Genomic DNA, 23145 nt, shown 5'->3' with positions numbered 1-23145 from the left:
ACTTGCTCAGGCATATTACACACATTCATACACTCAGCTGTCTCCCTAAAGTCTGCATATCTACTCCCCCCCCCTTAATAACTCTAGTTTACCTGATTCTGCACATCCACTTCCACTACATTCAACAACACCTTTTCAAGTCTCCATACACCAAATCCATTCAAATGTAAACAATCCATCTTATATAAATCCTTTTGCCCATCGAACTCACTCCACACATCCACAAATTCCACACCACTTCTCCTGCATAATCCATGCATAAAGTCATTAGCAATTATGGCCGTCCTTCTATACTCTTCACTGTCATACCGCAGCAACAGACTCACCATCCTAACTCTCCCACTCTTCTCTTTTGCTACCGCAAGAAATTCCTTCAAATCCTCTCTCATGGCCATTTTGTCTCCTTTCAAATCATTTGTACCTGCTACTACTATCAATTATTTCACCTGCTGCTTTTGCATTCTAATTGACTTGCTTACATCCTTAATGTTTGCACCAGGTTGGTACGATTTTGTTAAACTCTCAACTATCACACCTCTTTCTAAAGAATCACGTACAACACTCACTCTTTCATTTTGTTTACACTCACTATCATACTCTTATTTTTCCTATCATATTTTTGTCGTTTATTAGTCGATATGCTCAGTAAACATTTTTGCCAATGCTCCAGCTGCCGATTTGCCCTGTGTATCACTCCGCATAACATGTGCGATCTCACTCATTGCCTCAGTCTCATCATTTTTATTATCCGTTAATTCATTTATTCGTTCTGCATGTTTACCTTCATTTTCATTTTCAACGCCACTCTCACAGCTATCTGGTACTACCTCGCAAATATCACTATTTTCTACATTCTCACTTTCAACAACAATATCACTCTCACGACCTGAAACACTCTTTAAATCCTCACATTCCTTACACTTTCTGCACACATTCACTCCACTATTGTTGTTTAACCAGACTCCAACTACTCTCCTCAATGCATACAATTTGCAAATGGTACACTGAATCAAATCCTTTAAATTAAAATTGTTAGACAAAGTTAGCGACCTGGACGCCATCTTTGTATTCCTCCTTATGGGGACCATGTGCACAAATAATTATATATATCAAGTTACTAATTAAAATAACTCAGTAAACACACAAAAATCACCCAGACACCCTAATATGTGAAAAGTAAATAATACTACGTAAGATTCAAGCAAATTTACCAATTATTACCCAAAATAATACTTATCTTCTAGAGCTCTCTACAAAACACTACACATCATGTAGCCCTCTAGTGGCTATCCCCCAAGCATAAGCAAACAAAGTTTGTGCCTGAAGAATCTTCAGGACTGAGGCAACTCGTTGTAAAGGTGGACCAAGCTCTCATCACTCCTTGTCTTAGTATCTCCCATAATCCAAAGCACATCTCCTTGCGGACACGTATAATGCTATGCATTAAGGGAAGGGCTACTATCCAGACCGGTTTCGACTGTTATCGAGGTCTCCTTAGTATTACCACCTCTGAGTCTGGCTCCCACTGACGAGATCTCAATAAAGGTCGAAACCGGTCTGGGAAGTGGCCCTTCCCTTAATGCATAGCATTATACATGTGCACAAGGAGATGTGTTTTGCATTATGGGAGATTCTAAGAAATGAGATGAGAGCTTGGTCCACCTTTACCACAAGTTGGCTCAGTCCTGAAGATACTTCAGGTGCAAACTTTGTTTGCTTACACCTGGATAAAGGATTAAACTAAATTTATTATAGTCTAACCAAGTGGGAAAAAACTTCCAACATCTTTCTCTAAATCCAGAGTAATTTGATAAGGTGAGACACCTTTTGGCAACTAGTATAAGTAAATATGACTTTTCCATTACTTCCACCTTAGTATCACCACCATCAGTATAGATGGCAAGAAATTAGAGGTGACTGCTCTGTGTGCATTAAACAATTGCAGGTAGACAGATGATAGTGTATAACACTTCTGTAGTTGACAGAGTGAGAAGCTGCAGGGTGGAGTGCAATCTTGCCATAGAGAGATGCTGTTGTGTTTGGTGTAGATAATGTTGTCAACATTCATGCCTACTGCTTCCATAGTTTCTTTAACATGTATACTAAGAGGATTTTGTTGGAAGTTTTTTCACTTGGTTATACTATAAATTAAAGATACCAAGAAATTGCATACTTGGTTTAATCCTTGATCCAAGTGTAAGCTTGTATATAGAAGCTAATGACTTCACATCACTTGCCTTAGTGGAAAGCACATCTCCTTGCATACATGTATAATGCTATGCATTATGGGAAGGGTCACTACCCAGACCAGTTTCGACCTTTATTGACATCTCATCAGTGGAAGCCAGATCCAGAGGTGATACTAAGGTTGAAGTAAAGCAGAAGTAATATTTTCATATATGAGCAGCCAAAAGGTATCAAACCTTATTATCAAAATACTCTGGATTAGAGAAAGTTGTTGGAAGTTTTTTCACTTGGTTATACTATAAATAGATACCAAGAAATTATATACTTGGTTTAATCCTTTATCCCCAATCCTGAAAATAGTTCAGGTGCAAATTTGTTTGCTTACACTTGGATAATATATAATTTCTTGGTATCTTTAATATAACCAAATGAAAAAATTTCCAAGAACTTTCTCTAATCCAGAGTATTTTGATAATACAGTATGATACCTTTTACTCGTATACGAAAATATGACTTCTGCATTACTTCAACTTTAGTATCACTTCTGGGTCTGGCTACCATTGATGAGACCTCAATAAAGGTTGAAATCGGTCTGGGTAGTGACCATTCCCATAATGCATAGCATTATATATGTCTGCAAGGAGAAAGGAGATGTGCTTTGCACTAAGGCAAGTGATGTAAAGTCATTAGCTTCTTTATACGAGCTGCCCCAGTCCTGAAAATAGTTCAGGCACAAACTTGTTTGCTTACGCTTGGATAAAGGATTAAACTAAGTACAGTCAGGTCTCTTTTTATGCAGTAGATACGTTCCACAGAAAATTGCATATAAAAAATTACACAAAAAAGGACCTAACTTATGTTGAAAAATTAGGGATACGTTCCATAATTTTCTTAAACTGCATAAAACTGAAGCAATGAATTAAAATAAACCTAAAATTGCATTAAAAAGTTTATAAAAATTCAGGAAAATAAGAATGCCTAAGTTTGTTTTAAAGCTTTATTCGTTTAATTTTATTGAAAAGTAACAATTTTTTCATCAGAATTATCGTTTGCTATTAGACAATATTCAACAATGTTTGCAAACTGGTGCGAAATCACCAGTTTACAAACATTGTTGAATGTTTGCAAACTGGTGACTATCCAGAAGAGATAGTCAGTGCATGAGATCTGTATGGTAAAGAAAATGGTTCTTCACAAACAGAATTAGCTTCACCCTCTTTCTGTGCTGATTTTTTTTTTCTGACAATGTAATCAGTGATTAAACTTTGCGATGATGAATTAACTAATTTTTTATACAGCTCGCAATACCCAGACATACAGTTCTTCAGCTCACACTGGAATTTAAAGGCTCAATCAGAATTTGTGTCATTAACAAGAAAATGATTTTCCAATTTATTGCACAGTTCAAAATCTTCTTAAATTATATTTGCAGTGAGGGGGACCAGTTTTTCTTCTGCTTCACTATCGTTTTCTGGATCTTCGATGATAATCTAAAGTTAATCGATTTACAATAATATCATCATCACTTAAGGCATTATCCACAAGCAATTCATCTACATCGTTCTGGCTAAATGTACCAATTTCATGTGCCAAAGTAATGAGCCATCTTTTGCTAGCTGAAAATTCTTTATCAGCCTGGGAAGCAGAAGTAGATGGCTGCAATTGCTTCATCTGTTCATAAAACCAAAGAGCTTTTTGTTTAATTAAATAACCACTTATAGGAATTCTTCTTTGAGTTAATTCTTCAATCCAAATTACAAGCACTCATTCCGTTTTTTCTAATAAAGCATCTCTCGAGTATGATGATTATTTGTTTTGTGCCAGAAATGACAGATTTTCTTTTTGCGACTTCATTCTTTTTAATTGCTCTTATAGTAGATTCGCCTTAATTTACCTAAATTGGTAAACATTTAATTCTCCATTAATTGTTTACCAATGTTAGATCACTCTCCTTTTGCTAAGCAATCTAAAATTGTAATTTTCATTTCCAAAGAAATTGCTTTTCTTTGGTGCTTTTTTTTCTCCATTAGGTCAAATTAAATCTTTAAAATAAAAATTAGCAAAATTTAGACTTACGATAATGAAAAGACAAACACTTATTCACGTGTCATGGACACTCACTGCTTACACGTTACTCATGTTATGCCAGAATGTGCTGCAACATGCTGTTCATTATGTGCAATGGGGAAATCCCAAATTTGCATGAAATATGCACTGCATAACTTCAAAACCGCATAAAAACGATACGCATAAAAAGAGACCTGAGTGTATATAATTTCTTCATATCTTTAATTTATACTAAGAGGATACATCACGATGTAATGTTTAGTGATGTTGAGCTTCCCAATGCAGAAAAAAGAGACTAGTCCATGTAGGATGATCTGGAAAAGACTATCTTTAGGGAATAATTAAGAAATAACTGTCTCTATCTAAGTGATGGAGGCAGTTCCCCTCTTTGACATAAAGACTTTGGGTGGGTGATTTGTGAGAAAGGGCCAGCAATTATCTTTATACATTTATAATGAATGGAATCTAATGACTGTAGGTTATTGTGCCTTGCACAACCATAGATTTGAGATCCATAATCCATCTTTCAATGTATAAGTGCATGATAAAGATGAAGCAATGAAGATCAGTCTGCACTCCATCCAGTAGAAGATAAAGTGCAAAGGAGAATCAGTGCTCTTACTTGAAGAATATGTGCAAGGAATGTAAGTTTTCTGTCAAAGATGAGTCCCAAGAACTTGATTTCTGTTGCTGCTGGAATAAACAGTTCATCCCATTCTTAATTGTGAATCTGGCTGTGAAGTATGTTTTTCACACCAGTGTATACAAACACTTTTTTTGCTGAAAATATCATGCCATTCTTAAGAGCCCATAGACAGACACAATGAATTACTTGTTGAAGTTGTTTTTCAATTTCCTTCTTGTTTCAAGAGTGACAGTAAATTCTCAAGTCATCATATAGACTATTGCCTACAGTGGGAAGAACCTTTTCAAATAGCTGATTGAATTGTTCTAGTCCATTGGTAGAAAAATTTAGCCACTGTTTCTCTTGTTGCTCTTTCAATATTAAAAATTCAGGAGGATATGAAGTTGTTGCTGAGATTCTAGCAAAAAATTCTCCTGCAGTGTTTGCAAAAGCTTTGGGATCCATTATGAGATCCAGTAATTCTTGTAGAAAGGCTTATATGCTGATTAAACATGATTATTAAGGAATACTTAAGAATACTTAAGGAATTGACAGCATATACTAGAATATAAATTAAATCAAACTTTAATATATACTTTTCAATATTTCGGCAACGTCATGTTGCCATCTTCATGGGAACTTGAGATAAAGACATGTGCACGCAAATGCTACACAACAGCAAATGAGAAACGAAGCAAGGAAGCTACCGTTTTCCTAAAGTCCTGATGTTGCCCCCTAGTGGGCTATATTAGGTGTTCTTGGCCTTTGGGCTGAAGTTCTCCTGATGTATATTTCTCAAATTTGAGGCAGTCTCATGCATCCAGATTTGTTCCTAAGTGCAGATGCTGATTCCATGAATAGTCTTTCATATTTGAACTTGCTGCACTGTATTACTGTGGCTTTCTTCCACCTTATTCTGTGGCAAGTATCCAGAGCATGGTCTGCAAGCCCAGAGTGGCTGTACTGGTGAAATCGGATGTAGTCCTTGTGTTCTGAGATTCTGATATTTACTGTCCTGCCTGTTTGGCCAAAATAGGACAATTTACAGCTGCAAGGGACCTGGTATATACCAAGTAGGTCTAGGGGAAGTGTTTGGTCTTTAGTGGAGTGGATAAGGGATGCCAATTTTCTATATGGTCTGTAAAAAGAGGTCAGGTCATTTTTTTTAGGATTTTGTTGATTTTTTCTGAAGTGCCTTGGATGTAGGGAATGGTGATGAATTTAGAATAATCTTTTTGGTGAAGGGAGAAGGGGGGGGGGTTGTGGATTACTGGTTTTAGTATTTTTAGGATTTTTTGGGAGGGGTAGCCATTGGCTGAGAAAGTGTTAAGGATGTGATTTAGTTCAGTGGTTAGGGCTTTGTCATTTGAACAGATTAGTTTAGCCATGTTGAATAGTGTCTTAATAACTCCATATTGTTGTGAGGGGGGGGGGGAATTGTTGGTGAATGTATCTGCCTGTATGGGCGGGTTTTCTATAAATTGAGAAAACCAAGGTTCCATCAGGTTGGTGGGTGACTAGTGTGTCTAGGAAGCTATTGTTTTCCTCTTTTTCCAGGGTGAACTTGATTCTGGGGTGTTGGTTTTTTTACACGTTTGCTGCCAACTACGAGTATACTCGTAGTTCGTAAACCAGCTACAGCCAGCTACAAGTATACTCATATGACGCTTACCGCCGGCAACGAGATTACCATACTGACCTTGAAGAAGTGAAAATGCTTGGCTTGTGGAGCTAGCATCAAAACTGTGTATTCTCATAGATGGTATATGCTCTGTACAAGCCAACTATGAGTATACTCATATGACGCTGACCGCCGGCAACGAGAGTACTGTACTGACCTTGAAGAAGTGAAATTGCTTGGTGTACGGGAACAGACTATGCCAAAGTAGCGTAGCAGCGAACGTGTTAAGTGTGTTTAGAAGGAGAGGAGTGTATCAGAGCCATGTGGCCAAATAGCGAACACATCATGGCTGTCCCCTCTGTCTGTTTGTAGATTTTTTTCTGCCAAACGAAATAGCTTGAGTTCATTGTGAACTGAAATAGGACTGAAATATCGGGAGAAAATTTAGCTTGGATTAGCTCTAAGGTTTCTTTGAGGGGGAACATTTGTGAATAAGAAGATGTCAAAACTGACCATTATGCCATTATGTTGGAGTGTAAGGTTTTCTACGCTGGCTTTGAGGTGGGCTGAGTTTTTTTATGTGTGATGGTGTGTTGCCAGTATAGTGTGTGAGCGCTTTGTCTAAATATTTAGCTAGTTTGTACACGGGAGAAATCAATGCCATCCTCTATGAGACGTAATGGCACATTTTCTTTATGTATTTTGGGAGCCCATATATACGGGGGTGGAGGGGTCTAGAGTTATATGGTTTTAGTTTGTTAGTAATCTCCACAGGCCAAGAAGTGACCTTCTTAAGGAGCCTATGGAGTTTTCTAATTTGGATGTTGGTGGGATTGTATTCAATGGGGAGGTAAGTATCCGATCTAATAGTAAAATCATTAAGCTTACCTGTGTAGTCAGTATGATTGAGTACCACAGTGCCATTCCCCTTAACTGCTTTGGTGATAACTATTTCTTTGTTTTTCTTCATTTACTTATAGAGACTTGTATTCGCTATTGGATATGTTGGTTTTTGGTGGTCTTGCTTTTGTGAGAACACAGGCTACATCCAATCTAATATCGTTGGCAATGTGGTTTGGAAGGTGGCGAATCCTGCTTTCACTCTGGATCATTAATTCCTTGGCCGATATTTTCCTAGGAGCAATGGTGAAGCTGTGACCACGTGACAGAGAGTTGAGTGCTTCAGGCTTCAAAATAACTGAAGAAAGGTTAACTACAGTTTTGGTTCAGATGTCGAGTTCTTTTTTAAGTTATCAAACTTGTTGATATGCTGACTCCGTATTTTTTTCGAATTCTTTATTTGCCACAGTGCACGCTTTCTGCAGTCCTTATCTTAAGTTCCCATGAAGATGGCAACGAGATGTTGCCGAAATATTGGGAAGTATATATTAAAGTTTGATATAATTTATATTCTAGTATACGCTGTCAATTCCTTAAGTATTTAATAATTATGAGATTCAGCAACACATCCATGTAGACAATATGTCTACATGGATGTTTTGCACTGCTCAATTGGATCCAAGATTGTTTTTAACTCTGACATCTTAACATGCCTTGTCCTGAGCATGCTTAGAAGCTATTAAGTTTAATGTGGAGGAATATCTGCAAAATATACCCTATGCTCTGTGTTGATCTTATTTGCTACCTGACACTCTCGATTTTTTATAGGCTTTAGGCAATTAGAGAGAGAGAGAGAGAGAGAGAGAGTGGAAAATGAAATGATGCTTTTTGAATGGAGGCTATCGCTTCTTGGATAGTGCAATCTGTTACATACTTTACAGCTTCATTGATAGGTGTTTGATTGAGTTATCAGCATTAAATTTTGAAAGTTGAAAAAAAAAAAAAGTGTTAGAGTCAGCCTTGTTCATTTTTCATATAAGCATCCATGTAGGAGAACATGATTCCTGTCAAGACATTGTGCAAAGAACAGGAAAATCATTGCTTACATATGTTTTCTTCAACATCCTGTGTGAGCAGTGGAAGAATAGAAGAGGAGAAGATTGTAAGATCGATTGTAGAATATCTGCAGATAGGCATATGGAAGAAAGTATTGAATCTAGTATTCAAAATGGAGAGGTCTTTATTATCAAAGTTCATTCAATGATACAAGCTTTTCTTTTTGTCTTGACACATCCCACAGTGTATTGTTAAAGTCACTCATAAGAAGCATGGGTTCAGTCAGTTGCAAGATAAGGCTATCAAGATTGATTTTTTTTAACTCATCACTCAGTGGTAAGTATTTTGAACACACTGTAATGAAAAATCCCACCGATAGGTAAATCACTACTGCTTCCAGAGCAGTATTAAGCTCTACATGATGGAAAGAAGTATATTTGCCACTAGGATTGCTACTTCACCATGATCAGGACCACCTCCAGTTCTGTCCTTACTGGGTTTAAAATATTTCCTGCAGGAAAATCTTAATATCATCAGTATTCTGGCAGTACCAATTTACAGTTCATTATAAAAATGTTTCTATTCTTTTGGCTTTGTAGGCTTGTTGGAGTGAGCCCATAGGTCATTTAACTGATGTGCTCACCAGTGAAGTACTCATGATTATAAAGTTCAGGTATGGTGAAATTATCAGATGATGAAATAGACACATGCATAAGAGATACTTGAGATATTGACAATATCTCAAGTATATTGACATTTTCTTAGCTGTCACCTTTTTAGCATAAGAGGATTTCGGAACAGGCGTTCCGAGATCCTCTTCGTAGTGGTTGCTAACTATTTGCATCCTGATATGATATACAGTTACACCCCAAGTTACATAAGTAATGCGTTCCGTAAACCTTTACGTAACTCGGAATTTATCTAAGTCTAATTTGTAAATTACATACATACAATGAAATGTTCAATGGCTACTCATACCGCTGTCTTATATTAATTTTTTTGCCATTAATCAGATATTTTCTATTTTTTATATTTTTATATAAGGACATAGCCTTCTCCTGGATAATCAGTAAACTTAACGTTATCCACTTCTGTGTCAGATCATCGATCCAGTGAGACAACAATTTCTCCATCTCTGATATTGGACCCAGCCTCTTCTTGATAATAATTGTGCCCTTCAATGCTACTGCACCTTTCGTGTTTTCAACAATGCGAACTTTATCCTTCACTATTGTATTCACTGTAGAAATAGGTTGATTTATTTCCCGAGATATTGTTGATTTGTTGATAGAAGATTCCTGCCTTCATACATATGAATTATTTTCAACATTTCTTCTAAAGTAATTGCAGACCTTTGTTTTTTAGATTTATTACCAGTGCATTCATTTTTGTGTTTGCATTCCATTTTAAGGATAAAAAAACAACAAAACCAGCAGTGATAACAAGTGACTGAGCTAACTGTGTTAGGCATCTACTACTGCACTGTAATAAGGCTGTCAAAGACGCATCTGTGCAAAGCCGCAAACTTGTTCATACGCGCTAGTAGATTTATTACGTAACTGTGAATTTACATAAGTCTCATGTTATGTAACTCAGTGTGTAACTATGTTTTGTTCTGTTTTGATTTTGTATTTCTTTTTCATCTTTCCAATTTTGACACGCACTGGAGTAATTGGATGATCTCTCTGACAGTTGACATATTTAGCATTTTTTTGCAGAACAAGATTTGTTCTGCCAAAAATTTATCATTATTATACTCTCGGCTCCCACATCTCCTACATGAATGCCCATGTAGAAAATGGACTAGGCTGACTGGAATACTTTTTCTCATCCTGCAAAATTTAATGCTGATAAGTCAATTAAACACCTATTAGTGAAGCAATAAGGTATGTAACAGACTGCATTGTCCATGCAGCAACAGCCTCCATTCCAAAAACATCATTTCAATTTCCTCTCTCTTTCTATCTAAATCATTTATGGAACCCAAATTATCAGGCAGCCAAAAACGTTTGACAGAGATATGGTATATTTCGTAGATATCCCATCACATCAAACTTTATAGCTTTTAAGTGTGCTTGGACCAAAACATCATTATGTGAGAGTCAAAAACAATCTTGGATCCAATTTTACGCATCAATTAATCAAATAACCAGTGCAAAAATTGTATGGGATAAAATCTGGAAAATGAAAGGTAGATATAGAAAACACTGTTTGTCCACCTTAGACAATAATAAATGTGTTGTGCTGATCCCAAATCTATTACAGACATTAGTGGATATAATTTTGCTAGAATATTAGGAACAGCTTTATATACTCCTGAATTTTTAATATTGAAAGAGAAGCAAGAGAAACAATGGCTAAATTTTTCTCCCAGTGGGTTTGAGCTTTATAATCACCATTTGTTAAGGAGAAACTAAAAAGAGCTCTTTTTTTTTTGTCTCACCCTAGTGCAGTAGGACACCTGATGGCATCCATTATGAAATGATAAAACATCTATCATCATCTTCTATGGATCTCCTTTCTTAATATACAACAGAATACTTGCAGAGGAAGAGTTTCCAGATTCTTGACATAAGTTGGTTGTCATTGCTATCCCAAAACCAGGAAAGGAACCAACACAAGCAAATAATTAATGAACTGTTGCTCAGACCAGCTATCTTTGTAGGATATTAGAGAATATGGTTAATGCCAGACTTCTCTGGTATTTAGAAAGCAATGATCTCTCTAATACAGTGTGGCTTCCATAGACATCGTTTAACTTTAGATCGTTTGGTGCATGTAGCAACTTATATAAGAGATGCATTCCTGAAGCAAGAATATCTGGTTTCAGTTTTCTTTGACATAGAAAATTATTACACAGCCTGGAGATGTGGCATATTAAAAGAACTCTATAATCTAGGTCTCGGAGGATACCTTCCTTATTTATTGAAAACTTTCTGTCTGGACAAGCATTCCAACTCAGAGTGGGAAGTACGTTTTCTCAGCCATATCATGAAGAACAGGGTATTCCACAAAGCTCTGTCTTAAGTGTTACACTTTTTGCTTATCAAATTTAACTCAATAACTTCCCATTGTTGATAGTAGTCTATATGTTGACGATTTCACAATTTACTGTCACTTTCATAATATGAAGATAATTGAAAGATAACTCAGTAAGCAATTCAGGTATCAGGTTTTCAGGAAAAAAAAAAGTGTCTGTGTACACTTTTGTTGAAAGCATGCATCGAATCATCTTTGCACTCTGTCTTCTACTGGATGTGGTGCAAACTGATGTTCATTGCTTAGTTCTCATCATACACTTATAGATGAAAGCTGGATTATGGATCTCAACTCTGTGGTTGTGCAATACACAATAACCTGCAATCATTGGATTCTATCCATCATAAATGCATAAAGATAGCTACTGGTCCTTTCTCACAAATCGCCCACTCAAAGTCTTCTTTATGTTGACATAAAGGAACCGGCTCTATTACTTAGACAGAAACAGTTGTCTCTCAATTATGCCCTAAAAATAAAGTCTCTTCCAGAGCATATGTGGAATAGTTTCTTTTCTCTTCATTGAGAAAGTATCACATACATTAGACTGCTATACATCCTTTTGGTATGCATGTTGAAGAGATTCTGCAAGCTTTTGGTATGAATGTTTGCAACAATACCTGCACCAAACATAACAATATTCCCCCATTGCAGGTTTAGAATCATCCTTCACCCTCTCACTTTGTCAACTACATTAGTCTCATACTTCGTCATCTGTCTATTTGCAATTGTTTGATATGCACGGAGCAGCCACCTGTGATTTCTTGCCCTCTATACTGATGGTGGAAGATCTGAGACCTATTTTGCTGATGTTTCCTGATATTACTATCTCCAACCAAATTCCATCTGATTGTAGTAATTATACAGCAGAGTTGCATTCCATTCGACTTGTACATATAAAAGATAACTGCTACCAAAGTATGTAATTTATATAGACTCATTGAGTTCTTTACAGGCTATCTCCTCTCCTGTGTACAGTTCACATCCAGAGTTATGTGAGATGTCACAGCTGTTGTACAAAATAAAAATCCTAATTTTGATGTTTGTTTGTACTGGATTCTTAGCCACATTTGAATTAAGTAATGAGGAAATGAGACTGCAGATGCAGTTGCTAGATCAGCTCCTACTTTTTTGACATACTATTAGATAATGCCATATACAGATTTTACAGACAATTTATAAGATCAAAGCTAATTGCCAAATGGCAGTTATCATGGCAGGAAGCACTGACAAATAAATTACATGAGATTAAGTCTGAAATTAAGCATTGGCAGTCTAGTTAATGTACAAACAGAAGAAAGGAAGTTGTTCTTGCTAGGCTCCACGTAGGTCACAGTTATCTTACACGTTTTTTATTTACTGAGGGCTGATGACCTACCTTTGTTGGGAAAATTCAAAACACATATTACCATTTGTCATATTCTTGTGGAGGTGCCAGCACTTCACATGTGAGAGGAATGAAATTTTTATTTATCTAGTCAGCCATGTACACTCAGGTAGATGCTATAATGCTTTACATCATAACATCTGTCTGATTCCAATTACATAACACTTTTTACAAACAATTAATTATTCAATTAATGAAAATCACTGCCACCATATGCCCCTTACCTCTCTATCTTTTCTGTCGTCAACTTTGCTTCATCTCTCTTTTTACCTTTTCTATCTAAAACATCACACCTTCCACCTCTGTTTCTTTCAGGATGTCATCCTCGTTTAACCACATCTCACTTATTCCTAAAATGTTTGGGTGATTGTATCATTAAGTGCAACAATTTTTTCCCCTTGTTTCTCATACTTCTAGGATTTGTAGTCAAACATAACAGTTGATTTCTGGATCTATAATAAGTTTTGCTGATATTACCATCACTTATTAGATGTAACTTATTTGTGCCTCCTTGAGCCATTCCTCTCTCATTTGTCACCTCAGGACTCTCTTCAAGCCCAACTCTTTCCCCTACATCCCAGGCCATCCCATTTCTTTCTTTTGTCTACATATTCACTTCCTTTAAGGGCATGGCTCTTTCTCATGCTGTGTTCTCCTGTCTACACTGACTACCCCTCATTTCTCTGTGTCTTGCACACTTGTTCTCACATTCTTTGCACTCATGCTACCCACCTCTCCACGTATAGAACAACTTCAATTCACTCTTCCTTACTCTTCTGCCCTTTCACATCACTTCTTACTTGCTCATCCATTCTCTACACTGATTACTCTCCTTTCTAGCAGCATTTAGTATTTCCTAAGACTAACCTGATTCTTTTCATCATTTAATGTAATAATCGTAAAATCTATAAAGTGAATGATTATGGAAACTTCCTCAGTCATCTAATGTTAATACCATGGAATGATGAGTTGTGGGAAAAATTTTGGTTGGTTGATTTATGGTTTATTGGGACAAGGGCAGCAAATGTCCTACATGAGGAAAAGAGATTGATAGAAAATGGGAATTAGGCAGTGTATACTACTACTGCAATACAACTCTGTACCAAGAATGGATAAACGGTAAACTTTGACAGCAGTTTGGAAGGAGTTGTTATAGAGGAGATATAAGTAAATAAATAATATTAACACATTATTAGAGTGTGTTGGGAAGAATGTGAATGGTTTCAGTGTACATTATGATGAATGTGTTTTGCTAGTTGCGGGAAACTTCCTGCTGTGAGTGCATTGGCTCTATGGATATCTGTTAGCGATAATCATAATGAATTATTGTAGATCAAAAGTTTTGTTAATTGGATTATTCATTGCTTTTGAAGTAATACGAGAAGTAACAGGATAATAAACAAAGCTTTTCATTTTTTTTTATGGAAAGGCCTTAGTCAAGAAGTGTCAGGTGAGTAAGTTGGGTAAGAGATTAGTATTTCCAAGTTGTGTTTGTGAGAGCAGTATCTCAGAAGAGGAATGTGAACGGTTGTGTGCTGCAGTAGTCTCTTTTAAGGCCTTGGGCTTTTCCAATTATATTGGAAAATGCTTAAATGGGAATATGCATTTGTAGACATGTGATACAAAATTGGGAAGAAGTGTGAAGAGTAGAGAAGTTATTGTGACTTTACAGGATAATATGATAAATAGATGATATGAATTGGTGAATAGAGGCGAAAGTTCATTGTTACAAAGTATAAGGTTTTGAAATTTGAAAAGCAGGGATCAGACATGGAGCATACAATTGGTGGAGATATCTTTTAAGAGGTAAAGAGCATGAGATCCAGGAGTGGTGGATAGGGATCTGTAATTTAGGGGATACATTGCTGAAATTGTGTGATGATTACAATTGATTATGGCGGTCAGACAGAATACATTGACATGCAAAAGTGAAGAAGTATAATTTCGTTATATAATGTTGTGATAAGCCTGCATATGGATTATTGTGTGCTAAAGTAGTCACCTGGTTTTCTAGAGGAAGAGGATGTATTGGAAAGGATCCAGAGGTTATTGACTCATGTGGATATTATTGACTTAGGTGGTTTCCTGTCTCCTTTCCAGAGACAGGAAACCATCTTAGTTGACTGAGTGGTGAGTATATCCACTCTCCAACCAACAGATGTTGGTTCAAATTCCACAATGGACATGGATGTTTTTTTCCTTTAGGTTGTAGATGGCTTTTATCACTTGATGTGAGATTCTCTTCCCTCTTATTGAAGGCCTGAAGCAGCTTAAAAAGTTTCATGTTTGTTCTCTAAAGCAGGCTTTTCAGACCAGTTAAAAATGAAATAAGTACTACAAAAAAAAAGTTATAAATATTAATAAAAAAAAAATAGAAAAATATCCTTTTCTCATTCATATTAATGTGCTATAGCTTTACAATATTTTGTGGTGAGTTGCATTAAAAAAATGGAGGATATCTTTCTCAATACACATAATCTGTAGCCATCCCTAGTATGAGCATGTGTGTATGCTCATACTAGGGATGGCTACAAATTAATATTGAAAATTGTTTCATAGAATGGATGGTGACACTAGTAGGCCCAAGAGGCTATCCCTGGAATCTGTATGAGAAGAATGTGAAAACTGGGCATTGAATGGAATGCATTGCCTGAAAGTTAAGTGAATACTTCGGTGGTCATTGTTTGTGACAGTGGTCTTGCTGTGAGTCTTTTTACACATTAGTCTTTTGTTAATAATAATAAATGGAAGATATCTTTCTTGACTGTGACAATATTTTAGTCAACTTTGATGCCTCTGTCATTTTTTGAAGAATATTCTAATCAGAGATATTCTCCTTGTATTACAAATCGAACAGATCTGACAGGTAAGCTTAGGTGTTGGCAGTTATTCATGCCTCATTTTTAATGATATTAACAACACTAAACAATTTTATCAAAAGATGTTTTATTAATTGCTTTTATATTGCAGAATTTCAAATCAGCATCATCAGAGCACAACACATCTTGTATACGTGACCGTGAGTAAGTGAAACAATACAATTGCAATGGACAAAAGATCTAAAGTCCTATTTTGGCATCCTCTAATGTTGTAAAAAAAAAAAAAAAAAAAAACATTACAGCCATGTAGAAGTTGCTCTTAAGATAACAGTCTCCCAAAATTTTGGCAAATTAATGCAACCGTATTTGTTCAAGTTAGGAGAATTCTTCAAAGCCATGGCTGACTCAAAAAATAATCTTTCAGATCTGTAACAACTTAGTTTAAATAGCACATTCCATTTCTTCCACCTAATCCTGTGTGAAGGGGTGTCCAAAGCATGGTCTGTCAGTCCTGACTTGCCATAGTAATAGTAGCGAATGCATTTTTTATGTTCTTCGAGGTGGGTGTTAGCTGATCTTCCTGTTTTCCCATAGTAAGCCAAGTCATGGGGAACTTCATACACACCAGGGTGTGCTAGAGGGTTAAGTTTTTCCTTAGGCAAGTGGATCAGAGTTACTAGTTTAACATGAGGTTTGAGTGTGGTGCATAGGCCATGTTTCATCAGTACTTTGTCTATCTTTTCTGATGGAAAAGAAATAGGAAATAGAAATGGCAATGTTGTGTTCCTGTGTATTAGGGGAGTATTACAAAAATATTTCCATCCTCAGCATTTTGGTGCTCTTGCGACATGTCCTTCAAACTTGTATATTAATTCTCTTCTTTGATGGGGGGGGGGGGGAAGAAAGAAAAAGAAAATTCTCTATACAGAAAGAAGACATGGCCATGGACTATCTATCATCTTTCTGCCTTCTTCCCCATACCATTTCAAAATTTTATGATTGAGACTTAGAACTTGATAAGGGATTGTCAGCAGATTAATGTGAATGTGAAAAAGATTTTTTATAAAAGGGAGAAAGATCAGACCATTTTGGAAGCTAGAAGGGTAAGAGGAGCAAGAAGCATGATTTTTTTGCATGAAGAGTAGTTAGAAAATGCATTGTGAGAATGTGATCAATGCAAAAAGAGTGAATTAGTTTAAGAGTATGATTGATGAGCTTTGTATGTGAGAGTGAGGACCTCCCATGACGAATCTTTGACTGCATGGAGACGTGATAATGATAATGAATTATAAGAATCTTAGAATTTTATGAATTAATGTTGTCATTTTCTTTACAAAGTCAGTATTGAAAAATCATGTTTTGAAATACAGTTAATGTTTTTATTTTCTTGTTTCAGAATGCTACTTTACCTGATCTGTACTGGAGGTAAGTGGTTATTCATTCTTTTTAGCATAAATTTATATTTTTACTATACAAATACACTTTTAAAATGTGAAAATGATAGACTGAGACCTTTGGGTTTGGAGGTTTAGATGGAATATATTTGAACACATACAAATAAATAAATAACAGTATAAAAAATATTTAAGGAAGTCTGCAGTGTGTGAAAAGTCTGAGTTGTTGAACCTTAATTATCACACTATCATAGTGCATCCTATACCATAGGATAGGAATGAAAGAAGAGACCAAAAAAATAAAAAATTCTTAGTCTTCCCATTAAATGATGCTATAGTGGGGGGGGGGCATGAATTCAATTTTTTTTTTTTATCTCTTTTAGAATAAACTTGTTTAAGGAATGCTTTATTTTTAAATTTGCTAGTGTCTGAGTAGGCTTGGTTTTTGGACTTTGTACAAGAACTTTTTAGGTTCCTTCAAAGAGTCACCCATAAATCTCAAATTTCATCCATTCCATGGAACACTTCACAAATATAGCACATTACATTTCCGTGTAATGATGCATTGTATTGTGTGGAACTGCAAAACACATTTCAATTTAGCAACACTAAAACAATCACACTAATATCCTGTGCTGTCCTCTTTATATCTTACAAAAGGAGTTTTCATTATTTTTAAAAGCTCTCCCTGTTCCATTAGCAAACAGCTACCCTCCTCCTTTCAAACTGCATGCGTTATCTTTTTCTTGTTTTTCATGAAATCAAGTAACTTATAAAATATAGAGTTATAACTATAGAAAGGCTTAGGTGTCATTGATGATTCATAATTAGAAAAATTAAACACAGAAATTTAAATTCCTGTGAAATAAACTTATTTGCTATAAAAGTTTTGCCTGTTGCATTATAGGCATCCTCAGTACATTGAAAATGGAACACAATATAAAATTACAATTAAAGAATCATTTTCAAAAAGCTCCACTATGTATACAATGTGATAAAAATTAAAGTATCTCTGTTTAAGGCCTTGTGGAGTGTCATCCAGCAATCCAAATGCTGCAAAACTTTGCAGGAATAAATTGAGCATCATGGGAAACGATGTCTGGTGGGGGGGAGTGGTTTCGGAACTCACCCAAATGCATGGAATTTGCATATCATGCAACTAAGGAGGTGCCAAAAGGGTTTAAAAAGATGGATATGGAATTTTCCTCTTCATTTTGCATGTTAATACTGTGGGCAGTATTAACAAGCAGAATTATGATGGCACTAACTTTTCTCTAATGTGCTTCACTTGTGAAGCTGTATTAAAACAATTTCATTGCTGTTGCTGCACTCTGCAAATTTCATTGCCTTAACAAATGTTGATGAAGTCCACTATCTCCATGAGGTCCACTATCTCTCTTTTTATCAAATAAAACCAAAGTAGATGACTAAATGCTACTACTAAGTTACAGACGGTCTGGTGAATGAACTGATGGTATCTTATAAATTAAAGATGCCAAGAAATTATATTCTTGGTTTAATCCTTTATTGAAGTGTAAGCAAACAAAGTTTGCACCTTAAGTAACTTCACAACTGGGCAACTTGTATATAGAGGCTAATGACTTCACGTTACTTGCCTTAGTATCCTGTAATACAAAGCAAATGTCATTACGGACATGTATAACGCTTATGCATTATGGGAAGGGTCACTACCCATACCAGTTTCAACCTTTATTGAGGTCTCACCAGTGGGAGCCAGCTCCAGAAGTGATACAAAGGTTGAAGTAATACAGAAGTCCTATTTCCATATACAAGTAGCCAAAAGGTATACCACAGCTTATTACTAAAATTCTCTGGATTACAGATAGATGTTGAAAGTTTTTCCACTTGGTTATACTATAAATTAAAGATGCCAATAAATTATATTCTTGGTTTAATCCTTTATCCAAGTGTAAGCAAACAAAGTCTGCATGTGAAGTAACTGCTGACTGACCATGAAGAAAACTAAAAACTGCTGCTGTTAAATAATTCTTGATCAGTTCACAAGCTTCATTCATTACCTTTCTATATAATCTCTAATTCCATAATGAACTCGAGGCTGTCTTCTAAGCTTTTAATAATCACTTTCTTTGTAGTTTCATATATACCTTTCTCATAGAAGCCTTCATATATGACTGTCCACCACCCAAATAGATCTGCTAAGATTCTTAGTGGATCTAACCATATCATCACATATTATCAGAAGATCTGACTGAGTAGGGTTTAAAATCTTCCTCAATATAGCAAGTGTAATCTGGTAGATCTTCTGATAATATGTGATGATGGTTAGCTCCGCTAAGAATCTTAATGCTGATGTGCCTGCCATCTTTTACTTGTCTGAGATTGTCTCTTAAAAAATCAAGAAATTCATATTACATAAATCCCAGTTACTATGCCTTCATTATATTCTGTATTACCATGATTAAATCATCAGTAATGATAACTTTTCTCTTGTTTAATAAGCTATTTTGCCTATACATTCAGTGATCACAGTCCTTTCCATTTCTTTGCCCAAATATGTCTATTCTATGGCATGTGGAGCAACTCTGGCCCAATGATATTTTCATAGCCTGCCAGAAATTCAAAATTTTCATAATAAATTTTAAATATATTTTTACAAATAAAATCAATATTATGTTAAGACATTTAAATATCTTAACATGATTTTGTTTATGGAAAATATTATTGTTAGTTTAGGTAATTGAAAATAAACGAACTACAAGCACTGCTTGTAGTTTTGCTATTAGTGGATGACTAGTGACGCTGTTAAGACTGATGGCTATGTAATCAGTGGAAATAGCTTGTCATTCAGCAGCAGCATCTAATATATACACGAAAACACAAGGTAAAAGTATTATTTATTAAATATACTGCCAAATATTTCAGTCTGAAATTAACAGACTATAGTCAGTGGCTTAGAAACAGTTTTTACAAGGTAGAATGCAAACAATTGATTTATTCGAAATAGAACAAGCCACGTGATATTAAATCATCAATAGCATTGATGATTGATGATTATCAATAGCATTGATGATTATGAATAGCATTATTTTTTCACTGAAGAAAAGATTAATTATAAAAGTGTACAATAAATTGCATATATACAGTATATATAATTTATGATACTAAACAGATCATCAGATAGATATAGTACATATATGTCTTTATAAATGCCATTCTTCTTCTTCTTCCGCAGCTTTTCCCACTTAAGTAGGGTCGCCATTTGTGGTGAGGCTCCTCCACAACTTCCTGTCTTGGGCTGTAGCCACATCCAAGTTCTTCATCCTCAAGTCCTCCTCCACCATCTCCACCCCCCCATCTCTTCTTTGGCCGTCCGCACTTCCTCTTCCCCTGCACATCCATCTGCATGACCTTTCTTCCCACATACTCTCTTCCTCCCTCCTCATCACATGATCAAACCATCTCAACCTTGCCTCCTGTATCTTTGCTCCTAAGTTCGTAACTTTCACCGTTCCCCTTACATAGTCATTTCTCAGGCGATCCTTTCTGGTCACACTGCACATCCACGTAAGCATTCTCATCTCCACTACCTCCATCCTGCTGATGTTATTTTTCCTCAAGGCCACAGTTTCCAAAGCATACGTCATAGTTGGTCTCACTACTGTCCTGTAAATTTTGCCTTTTAGATTGATCGGCACCCTCTTATCACATAGCACTCCAGCCATTTCTCTCCAGTTCCTCCATGCTGCTTGTATCCTACATCCCACTTCCTTCTCAGTGTCACCATCATCTTTCATTGTTGAACCTAAGTATCTAAAGTCACTGACTTTCCTGATGACATTTCCTTCCAGCTCCAGATCTGTCTCCTGGCTGCCATCCACTTTGCAACACATATACTCGGTCTTACTTCTGCTCAGTCTCATACCTCTCTCTTCCAGTACTTTTCTCCATCTTTCCAGTTTAGCTGCCACTTCTTCTCTTGATTCTGCATACAACATAGTCCAAGGCACGTCTTCTCTCACTTCCTCCATCACCACCACCTCCATCACAATATTAAACAGGAATGAACTTAATGCAGACCCTCGATGCAAGCCAACTGTCACTGGAAAACTTTCTGCCACTCCCAGGCAGGTTCGAACACTTGTCTTCACATTTCTGTACATCTGCTGCACCAATCTGACATATTTTTCTGGTTCCTTCTTCTCCCTCAGACACCTCCAGACTTTTTGCCTTGGCACTCTATCATACGCTTTCTCCAGATCAATAAATACCAGATATAGCTTCCATTGCTTCTCTCAAAACTTTTCCATCATCTGCCATAACCCAAAGATAGCATCTGTTCAGTTGACCAGGCATTAAGCCAAATTTGCTCCTTTGCAATCTCCACCTCCTTCCTTAGTCTTCCATCAAGAACCCTTTGTAGGATTTTCATTGTGTGGGACATCAACTTTATTCCTCTGTAATTCTTACAGTCTTGTGCATCCCCTTTACCCTTGTAGATTTACAATTACTGTTATAATTTCTTGTCATCTTTAATTTATAGTACAACCAACTAAAGAAACTTTCAAGGTTATTGAATGTATGTGTGAATGATTAAAAGGGATCACCATTGTTTAAATACAAATTTATTTTATATGTTGTGTTTATATATTTTTTTCTTTATTAATGAAATATATAAAAACAAATCTTAGTGTTCACATGAGTAGTGTAGTGAAACACCAAATACATAGGCCTGGGGAAAGAGCCTGTAAAAGTTAAGGGAAATATATAATATGGAATCTTTAATTAACAGTTAACTATTTAAGAAGGTAAAGAGAGGGAATATGGTTTGAGATATTTAAACTTGAAGAGATGTCATATTAACACTGAGATGATTTTTCATATGATATCCTCTATGCTTTCACATTCTTAGTACAAGCAAATAGTATGAATGATATAACTTGTTAATGTTACATTCTTTATTTTATCCATACAGAAATGGCTTCTGAAATGACAAAGAATAAGCACATAGTAGATGTTGCACATTGTAAGTAAGACACAATGGACTATTCTCAAATGCCATTGAAAAGTCACATTCATGCCTTATTGCTACTTAATATCTTTTCAAGGAAGTGGTGAGGAAATGTAGAATACTTAATCAAGAATGGCAGACTTACAATTCTTTTTTTTTTAATGCAGATCTTCCTTATGAAATTTTTTTAAATCTTTATAATTTAGATAATTTAGGATACCTTATCTAAAGATCAAATAAAATAAAATACTTTTTCAAAAAATTCCAACTTTACTGAAGTGATGGGTGATGATTTCATGTCAGACAATAAATACCACCTGTTACCTAAATCTATTTGTAAACATCCATGCCAAAGCCTATCGGTTGGGTTGCCAATATACGAAAATATGACTTCTGCGTTACTTCAACCTTGGTATCACCTTGGGGTGTGGCTCCCATTCATGAGACCTTAATAACAGTTGAAACCAATCTGGGTAGTGACCCTTCTCATAATGTATAGCATTATACATGTCTGTAAGGATATGTGCTTTGCATTATGGGATACTAAGGCAAGTGATGAGAGGTCATTAGCTTCTATATACTAGATACCCAGTTCTGAAAATACTTCAGGTGCAAACTTTGTTTGCTTACACTTGGATAAAGGATTAAAACAAGAATATAATTTCTTGGCATCTTTAATTTATAGTATAAACAAGTGGAAAAATATCCAACAACTATCTCTAATCTGAGTAATTTAATAATAAGGCGTGACACATTTAGGCTTCTCGTATATGAAAATATGACCTCTGCATTACTTCGACATCAGTTTTGACTGTTATTGAGATCTCATCAGTAGGAACCAGACCCTGAAGGGGTCTGGCTCCTACTGATAAGATCTCAATAACAGTCAAAACTGATCTGGTTTCTGTTCTAACATTGTGATATTTTCTGTTAGGTCATTCTTCTTTGTTTAATAAAATATTTCATTGTTCTCATCTGTCTAGAGATTTTGGATATAGGTCACCCATTTTTCTAAATCTATTGTTTGTATTTTTATCTTTTATTTTATTTCTTTATTCATGTATTTTATTGTACCCTTCTCTACTTTATGAAAAATCTCCTCTATATTAATCTGGTAACAAAC

The 23145-nt window shown here is 35.7% G+C and overlaps 1 protein-coding gene across 1 annotated transcript in view; it reads left to right on the top strand.

Moving 5' to 3' along the window:
* LOC150095293 (uncharacterized) overlaps window positions 1-23145 on the top strand; it is a 590931-nt gene that overhangs the window by 350251 nt on the left and 217535 nt on the right. The window contains exon 20 of the mRNA XM_090410639.1: window positions 17035-17063. Within this exon, the coding sequence (XP_090266765.1) occupies window positions 17035-17063 (29 nt within the window). The remainder of the gene's footprint in view (window positions 1-17034; window positions 17064-23145) is intronic.

Source organism: Typopeltis vanoorti, chromosome 20 (genome assembly GCF_054136105.1).
Source record: "Typopeltis vanoorti isolate ZY-2024b chromosome 20, IOZ_Tvanoo_1.0, whole genome shotgun sequence".
Taxonomy (NCBI): Eukaryota; Metazoa; Arthropoda; class Arachnida; order Uropygi; family Thelyphonidae; genus Typopeltis; species Typopeltis vanoorti.
Note: the sequence above shows the minus strand (reverse complement) of the source record. Positions and strands in the feature narration are given on the sequence as shown.